The sequence below is a fragment of the Indicator indicator genome, chromosome 30 (assembly GCF_027791375.1).
Source record: "Indicator indicator isolate 239-I01 chromosome 30, UM_Iind_1.1, whole genome shotgun sequence".
Taxonomy (NCBI): domain Eukaryota; kingdom Metazoa; phylum Chordata; class Aves; order Piciformes; family Indicatoridae; genus Indicator; species Indicator indicator.
Genome location: NC_072039.1, coordinates 5,878,278 through 5,887,374, shown reverse-complemented (window position 1 = coordinate 5,887,374; position 9,097 = coordinate 5,878,278). Strand labels below are relative to the sequence as shown.

At 60.8% G+C, this 9,097-nt stretch overlaps 1 protein-coding gene across 1 annotated transcript; it reads right to left on the bottom strand.

Annotated features, from left to right (window-relative positions):
- Positions 1–3,418: 3,418 nt before the first annotated feature.
- TRAF4 (TNF receptor associated factor 4) lies at positions 3,419–8,848 on the bottom strand. The gene is made up of 7 exons (XM_054394299.1): positions 8,706–8,848; positions 6,066–6,117; positions 5,648–5,752; positions 5,397–5,558; positions 4,740–4,901; positions 4,510–4,665; positions 3,419–4,077 (listed from the first exon to the last, which is right to left on the bottom strand). The coding sequence occupies exons 1-7, from the start codon at positions 8,846–8,848 to the stop codon at positions 3,445–3,447; spliced, it is 1,413 nt and encodes a 470-aa protein (XP_054250274.1). The 3' UTR covers positions 3,419–3,444.
- Between the last annotated feature and the right edge of the window lie 249 nt (positions 8,849–9,097).

Genomic DNA, 9,097 nt, shown 5'->3' with positions numbered 1-9,097 from the left:
CTTGGGTCTTGTCTGGAGGGGCTTCTGCTGGACATACTCCAGCAGCAGCTGTGTTTTGGATGCTCTTCCAGTGCTCAACGAGGCCAAACTGCAGTAAAATTGCTGGAGTATTTTATCTAATTACTTTAAGGTAATTTCAAGGCAATTGAGTACAAACTGCTAACTCATCTGGACCGACTGCTAGCCTGAGGTGTGCTAAAGCTGAAGGGGTGAAAGCACACCCAAAAAAAAAAAAAAATCTTAGAATCACAGAATGGTTTGAGTTGGAAGGGACCTTAAAGATCATCTAGTTCCAACCCCCCTCTGCCCTGCCATGGGCAGGGATGTTCCACTAGACCATGTTGCTCAAAACCTCATCCAACCTGTTCTTACCATAAAATGGTCCTACCATAAAACCCCATCTCTTTCATCACCCTCAACCCCTTCGTTCCTGGGGAGGTAAAGGACTGGGTTGGGAGGGGAGCCTGGTTGGGTGGTTAATTAAAGCTGTGTAAAGTGATTGTGTCCTCTTCTTTCCTCCCCATGAAATATTCATGTCAGGTTCAGCTGCCTGGGCTGGGAAGCGTCGATAATCAGCACAAATCAGGGCTGTGCTGCATGAGCCATAAGCCAAAAATTCTCCCTGTCTCCATCCTGAAGGTGGTGGAAGGTGTGAAAAGGATTTGGTGTGTAGTTACATTAGGACAGCTCCAGTGTGGTGTGGTTTTGCCTTCTCCAATGTGGTTGGGGTAATAAACAAGCAAAGTCCAGCCCCTGCCCTCCAGCCTGGGGTTCTCAGGGTGTTTAGCAGCTCTCTCCTCTCTGGCTGAGCATCCTGAGCAACACCTGGCTGTTGTCCAAGCCCTGTTGGACCAATGGAGGAAGGAGAAAGCTGGCAGGTTCTGGGTCTTGAGAATAAATCTTTAAACCACCAAGTTTCCAGGAAGTTTATTTTTAAACTAGATATTAGAAGTTAAATTTAGCAGCAAATTGATTTTTCTCCCTCTCTTCTGTGAATATGAAGAGCATCACCTCCTGCTTCGCAGCCCAGGTCTTGCAGAGGAGCTTCTTCCCCATTTTACACAAACACATGAAGGTTAAGAGGTGCTCGAAGACGCTGCTGACATTTCCAGTCAGGCTGCAGTTGCAAAGCACCGGAGCGAAGGGAGCTGTCATGCAGCGCAGGCTGGCGCAGGGTGGAGTACCAGCACTGGGAGCTACTGGAGAGCGGCACCTGATGGCAACATTCACCTCTGTCACTGGAGAGGGAAAAAGGAAAAGGGAACAACCACCCGAGCAGGGAATGCACGGGGTTGTGAATGGCTCCTTGGGCAGGGGTCCAGGCAGGGCGGTGGCACAGCCCCTGGCTCCTGGGGTTTGTTCTCTCTCTCAGCTTCTCGGTGCTAGAATTTCTGTGGAGCACAGCCAGGAGCTGCCGTGTGCAGCTTTCACCAGCAGCACTTCAGCACAATAGCTGAAGCTTTTTGTTCATAAATAATCTATGGATTTTATTGTATCGTGCGTTGTGGTGAGTTTTTTTCTTTTTAAAGATAACTGGAGAGCAACGAGAGGCTGCCAGCCCCTAGCTGTGCTGCCAGGCTGTGGGAAGGGAACAGCTCCTATAGTGTGTGTAAATACAGAAATGTATAAGCACCAGGTATAGAATAAACCATATAAATAAAATATATAACATTAAAATACATGCAGGGCAGGCTCGGTGCTTTTACCCTTATCTAGGCTGGGCCACGTCAGTTCTAAACATGCAAAAAAAACCCCAAAACAACAGGAAACGTGCTGGAGAGCAGTGGCTCTGGCACCAGAGGGCTGCAGCCTCTGCAGGGCTGTGGTTCTGTTTGCTGGTGAAACCTCTTACCCTCCACCGATCCCCAGCCTTGGTGTTGAGAGAGGTCCCACAGACCCCATGTGGCAATGAACTGAACCCAGCACTGGGCACTGGTGTGGGCTGGCTCCAGGACATGCTGGCACCAGGCAGTAGTGCATCCTGGCACTTGACAATCTTATAGGGCTAGCACTGGGTACCAGCATGGGCAAGAACTGGCCCTCTGTAGGAGGCAGGGCTGGCATTAGGCAGCCATGCAGGCTGGCTCTGGGCACCAGAATTGGAGGGCATCATGTACTAGTATGGACTTGCATTTGGCTCTGGTGTGGGGCTGGCATCAAGCAAAAGCAGGGGCTAAGACTGAGCAGGAGCATGGGCTAGTATTGGGCACCAGTATGGGCAAGAACTGGACACCAGAGTACAGCTTTGCATTGGACACCAGTACAGGCAGTGGCTTGCCCAGCTTCCCAGGGCCAGCTGGTGCCCACAGGGCTGCAGGTGTCACCCTTGGCCCAGGGGATGTGCCACGGACCAAGGCAGCACCAGACCACCCCCTGCGAAGATTCTGTAGGGGAAGTGGACACCCCCCCCCCAGCAGCCCCTACCGTCCAGCTCAGCCAGGGCTGCAGGGTGCAGCTAATTAGGGGCTAATTATGATAAGCTGGGGCAGGACTAATGCAATTGTGGGATTAGCCTGCAGAGACGACGACACCCACCCCACCCCCCCTCCAGTTCCCAGGCAGGGAATGACACCTGGGACCTGATCCAGCTCCCCCCAAAGTGCCCCAGTGCCCATTGTACACCCTAGCCCTTGCCCACCCACCCTTCTCTCACCCAAATCCCTGCCCTCTCCTGGGGCTGAAATTGCCCCAGCAAGGGGCTGGTGGAGCAGGAGTCAGGGGGCTCACAGGACCCCTGGGGCTGGCAACAGCAACCCTGCCCAGCACATCCCTGCTGCCGGTGATTACCGAATTAACCGGCTCCAAACCGGCTCCATCTGAGCTTGTCTACTGCTGGGATGTGGGTCAGGGATTACCTCAGTGCTGTGTGCCCCCCCAGCCCACCCCTGTCCCCAGCACCGCTGTGCTAGAATGCACTGGGGACAGGGGTCCCCCCAGCCAGCCCCCCAGCTCACAGGAAGGGAGCTCAGACAGCCCTAATAAATACAAGAAAAGTTTATTGAGAAAAAAAGAAAAAAAAAAAAGAGGTGGGGAGGGGGCAGCAGGCTCCGGCCCAGGGTAATAAATAACAAAGAACCCTGCACCCGGGGGGCACCAGCTTACAAAATATGGCTCTGGGCAGTGGGGTCCAGCAGGGCCCCCAGCGAGGCTGGTGGGGCTGCCATGCACCCCAGTGAGGGGTTTGGGGGGGGGCCCAGCCCCCTGGCACCCCAGGCACCTGAGAAGGGGCTGCCCTGGGAGGCAGCTGGAGCTGCAGCAGAGTCCAGGAACCAGGAGGGGAGTGGGGGAGCAGCCCCATCCCCTGCCCACCTGAGAGCCGCTGGCTGCAGCCACAGCAGCATCTCCAAACCACAGGCACTGGCTGTGGGCAGGGGCTCAGCACCACCTGGGGCACCCCTGGGTGGATGCCCAGCTCATGTCCTGTCCCCCAAGGGGCACCAGGGCTCAGGCCAGGATCTTCTGGGGGATCTCCACCGAGGCTTTGATGAAGATGGCGTTGTCCCGCACGTAGTTCCTCTTTTTGATGTCCTCGTGGGAGATGAACTTGGGGTAGCCAAAGCCGAGGGTGCTCTCATCCAGGGAGCTTCGCGAGGCTCCCGGCTTCTGGAAGTTTTTCCAGTTGGGATCAGGGTGGAAGGTCTCAGTGATGTGCTGGGGCTTGGAGAGCGAAGGGTCGCTCTGATCCAGCAGGGAGAAGGTGACTCGGTAGGAGAAGGGCCACTCCAGCAGGTTGTCGTACTCGCCTGGCAGCACTCGGATGTAGACAGACAGGTGGCTGCTCTCCCCACTGCCGTTGCCGTTGAGGAAAGCTGAGACCTGGAGCTTGTAGCCATACTTGTGGGTGTAGAAAGGAGGGCTGAAGAACTCGTAGTTGCTGCGGGCTTTGGCCTCCTGCAGCTTGCGGCTGTAGTCGGCGATCTTCCAGATGAGGATCCCATCACTGCTCACCGACAGCTCCTCCACGTCCCGCCGCAGCTCCAGGATCTCCTGCCGCTGCCGGCTCACCAGGGCACACACCATGCCCAGGTGCACCTTGGTGCTCTCCTCCAGGTGCCTGCCCATAGCCAGCTTGGGGCACTGTGGGGACAACGGAGCTGTTAGCAGAGGGGGTGCCAGTGGCACAGGACAGCATGGGGACACAGAGTGGCACAGGACAAGAGAATGATGCCGTTGGGATATCACAGAGATGTCATTGGAGCATGGGGATACTGGAGCAAGATGGGACGGGGTGCTGTGGGGACACAGGGGTGGCACAAAGACATCTGTTTGGAATAGCACGGGGACACTTAGGTGGCAAAGCGGCACAGGGATGAGGCAGGACAAGGATAAGAACTTCAAAGAGCACATGGATGGGATAGAGCAAAAGGACACCACAGGAGATGGGACACATCAGGACAGCAGAGGCGTGGGGCTGCTGAGGGGCATAGGTTTGCCATGGTGAGAACAGCACAAAGATGCCAGCATAGGATAAGCATGGGAATGCCAGCATGAGGATGGGGACACACTCACCCGGTGCTTGCAGCCAGCTTCCTTGAAGGGGCATAGCAGCATGGCACTGTTGCAGCTCTCCCTGAGGTGGGTGGGCACATCCTCCCTGGCAATGTTAGGCGTCCCACACTGGTTGGGGCAGGGCACGGGGTACCGAGGACACTGGTACTGGTGGTTCTGGGGATGGAGAGTGGCTGTCAGCTGTGGCCACGAGCCGGTGGGGACAGGGTCTTTACAGGCCCCCATCTCACCTGGATGGTGTCGAAGACGAACTCCTTGGCGCAGTAGGTGCAGGGCTGGGTGCGCTTGGGGCATTCAGCCAGACTGTGCTGGGACAGCAGGCGCCGCATCATGCGGGCCCCACACTTGTTCTCACAGTACACACTCTCCTGGGGACACGTGCCCTGGTGGCCCTGGGGATGGTGGTGGCATCGTCACCCTCTGGTTACCCTCACCAGCCAGCCTTGCCAAGGGATGGGGTCACATGGTACCCTCCCACGGCCAGGCTGTGCCTCCCAGCACATCTGGCACCCAGACTCTGTCCCCATCCCAGGTCAGGCTCCCCACTATAGCGCCATGCACTATCCCCACAGACTGATTGTGCCTGCCATGGTGCCCTGCATCTGGGTTGCCCATGGCCACACTGGATTCCTCATTTAATCGGCAGCCTGGCTACACCCTGATGGTGTCCCCCATCCAGGCTCTGTCCCATGTCCAAGCTGTGCCTTCATGGTGCCCTGCAGTGCCTAGATCCCCACATTGCCCCCCCCCCGCCCCAAACCTGGCTGTACCCTCCATGATACCCCCAGGCAGGCCTTGCCCCACCCATGACATCCCTACCAGCTGTCCCCCCTACAGTACCCCACCACAGCCACACCCCCCAGCAGTGTCCCCATGCTGTTGCCCACCTCAAAGGCCTCCCCAGTGAAGTCAGTGGCGCAGAACTCGCACTTGACCCTGCGCTTGGGGCAGCTGTGCTGGACGTGCTCGGGCAGGTCACGACGGCTCAGCTTGGTGCTGCACCGGTTGGGGCAGGGGATGACGTTGAAGCCACAGGTGCCAAGATGGGCCTGAGTGGCACAGGAATGGGGGGGGTGTGTGTGTGAGGGGTCTTCAGGGCACAGACTTGCCCTCACCCCCGCCTCCAGCCAGACCCTACCTGGAGGTGTTTGATGAGCCCGCTCCAGCGACAGCCCTCCTCGCTGTGGATGCAGCGGATGGCCAAGCTCAGCACCTGTGCCTCCAGCTCCGGATCAGGGTAGATCTGGGGAGGCAGCACTAGGGCATCAGCATCCCGTGCCAGGCTGTGAAGGCATATGAACCCCCCACCCCAGCCTGGCCAGGAGCCATGGGCATGTTGCCCGGGGCCGGATCCCCCTCGCGGGCACACGAACAAATGCCTTTTGTCGGGAGTGGGTTTCCGTTCCCTGGCCCCACAGCACAAAGGGCCCTTGCTTCTGCTCAGGCGGCTGTGCCAGGCTGTCACAGCTGTGCCAGGTGGCTGTGCCAGCCCCTTGGCAGGGGGCACAGGTGATGAGGATATTCTCCCCCAGCTGGGTACCACGTGTTGGGCTCACCTTGGCATAGTCCAGGGGCAGCTGATCCTCAGGACACTTGAAGACACCTTCACTGTAAGACACAGAGGGCCCAGGATCACTCAAGGCTAGGGAACAGCACAGCCCTGGTGACACAGACACCATGGCCCACATGGTCCTGGCTATCCCACCCCAGGACATCAGCACTGACCCTCTGCCGCTCAAGCCAGCCGCAGCCCTTGGGGAGCTGCTGCTCTAATCCTGTTCCATCTGTCTGAGCTGGGAAATTCCACCCCCAGACACCCCCCTAGGCAGGCCCCCCCTGCCCCGAGCCTGGCATGGCAGCTATGGTCCCCAGGGGCCTGGGCCAGTGGCTTGGAGCATGGCACCATCTGGAGCCCTGGCAGCCTCCTCACCTGCCCTGGCCCCCTGGGATTAAGACATGGGTGCCCACAGCCCCAGGTGCTGGGGCCCAGTGGTAGGGGGGGGTGGGCAACAGCTGGGTGCCAGATGTGCAGTCCGGATGCATGGCCCTGGGTCTTCCACTCAACAGGAAACGGCTCCGCCAGCCACTGTGGTTAGCCGGGAGGGGGGACAGGCAGCCACCATGGGAGGGTCCCCATTCTACTGGGCCCCCAACACTGGGTGCTCCTCCTGAGAGCTGTCCTCAAGATAGGAATAGCTCACGCTGCCCCTCTGCAGGTCAGGGTGAAGGGATGGAGACAGACACAAACAAACAGTCTGGTCTGGGACACAGCTGGCCAGGAGCCACTGTCGCCTCTGCCCCCCATGACAATGCTCATGGACAGATGAGAGTGGGGCCCCCATGCCATCCCTAACACACAGTGGGGCCATGGGTGCTTCCCGCAGGGACACACAGGAGGGACACTGGGACTCTGGTGTCCCCAGGATGGTTCTGGACAAAGCAGCCAGGTCACCCTGCTTGTGCAGCCCCTGCATGTCTAATCACTGCATGCCCTTGGCAGGTACTGGCACAGCCTCAACCGGGGCTGCCAAGTGGATGTGAGATGGCACATCAGAGCAAACAGTGCCACCTGGCACTTGCTGGCCTGGGACAACTGGGCACAGCTTGGTGACATCCCCCGCAGCCTTTATCCCTGTTCTGGGGGGCCAAGGGACCCACCAGGAATACCAGCCCTGTGCTGTGGGGTGTGAGCCCCACAGGGCACAGCCGCGTCCCGCCCTGCCACGTGCCCGGTGTGTTTGCAGTGGGTGTTTCCGTGGGAGTCACCAGGCACCCACCGAGATAAGCTGCTCCCGGGCACCCAGCCCTTTCCGGGGAGCCCACGGCTGGCATTGCCCTGTGGTTGGCATCACCCCACAGTTGGCAGCAGCCTTCATCTTTCTGAGTGCAGCTGGCCTTGCTTGCACCCCGTGCACGATGTCGGGGTGCTGGAGCTGGCAGGGAAATGGGAGGGTGACCCGAAGCCACAGCCTAATCCTCGACAAAGCTTCCCCATTCCTCACGCTCGGGCAGGCAGGGAATGTGCTGAGGCAGCGCCTGGGGGGCACCGTCCTTGCCTCTGACCTTCACGGTGTGCGGGGCGCTGCGAGGTGACGGGCAGGAGACCCCCAGCACTCCCCAGTACCCACCCTGGCAGGGTTGATCTGCCTGAACGGCTCCGCCCGTCAGATTCCCCAAACCTGATCCGGTGCAAATGGAGGGGCTCAGTGGGGTCCCCGGTGTTTGGCCTCCCCGGTACTACCCTCTCCCCGAAGTACCCTCTGGGCGGGTGCGGGAGGAGAGAGGAGAGGAGGCGCAGCCTGGCACGGGCCCCGGGGAACGCCTGGTTTCGTAGAAACCGGCCCGTGCCCGCGGGTCCTCGGCCCGGGCAAAGGTCGCTTCAAAGGGGCGAGGTGCAGCCGGAGGCCGCAGCGGAAACCGGGGCCCCGGGGTGACGCTTCCCACTGCCGCACGCCCGGCCCGGGAAGCACCGACATTCCCCCTCGGTGCCACCGTGGGACTCCCGTGGCCCCGGTACGCTGCCGGTACTTGTGCCGGTGCTGCCAACCCGCAGCGGGGTGGGAAGAATCCGCGTCCCCTTGCTCCCAGAGCGCACAACACCTCCGGGTAGCGCTCACCCGAGGGCCCGAGGGTGGCACCATCAACTTCCCCGCACCTGAGGTCGTTTCGCCCGACCGGGCCGGGGCAGGAACGAGTTAAACACAAATCTTTGCAAGCGCTTGAAACTCGCCGCTCCGGGCTTCAGTCGGCTCTCCTCTTCCTCCTCCTCACCGAGAGGGGCCACGGGCCGCTGCACCCCGTAAGGCGGCTGTCAGGGGCTGGGCGAGCCCCGCACCCTCTTCCCGGCCCGGGCCACCCCCGAGGCACCCTGTCCCCTGCCTGGGGAACCCCCGGGGCACCCCGCATGCTCTCTCCGGCCCGAGGCACTCCTCGCCCCTGTCATCCACGCACCTCTCCCCGCAGCCCTCCGTACGCTCCGTCTCAGCGCACCCCGCAGCCCTCCTCGGGAAGCCCCGCATCCAGCAGCGACGTCCAGGACCGGTAGAGGTGGAGGTGGGTGGCACCCTCTGCCCCCCGATTTGCTAAACCCCAGATCGGGATGGAGGTGGGGGGCTGTGACTGGGGCGCGCTCTATGGAGGAAGGGTACGCGGCGTGGAGTCCCGGTGGGGGGTAGTGCAGTCTCGGCGGGACTCACCTCAGGAACTCCTGCAGGCAAGTGTCGCAGAAGCGATGTCCGCAGGTGGAGACACGGACGGGCTCCCGCATGGGCTTCCCGCACAGCGGGCACAGCACCCGCCGCCGCGGCCGCTCCAGCAGCTTGTAGTCGTAGCCCGGCATCCCGCCGCCGGCCCGCTCGCCTCCTCCGCCGTGGCCGGCCCGCTCGCCTCCTCCGCGCTCCGTGTCCCGGCTCCGCCCGGGGAGGGGGGAGGACGGGGCGGTGGAAAACGCCTGACACCGCCCCGCGCCCGGAGCCGGGGGCCGGGCACAGCCACCGCCTCCCCGCCGGGCTCCGCCTCCCCGCACCGGGGGCTGCTGCGGCCCTGACACCCCACGGATGAGTGGTACAGCCTCTTCGGGGGAAGCTGA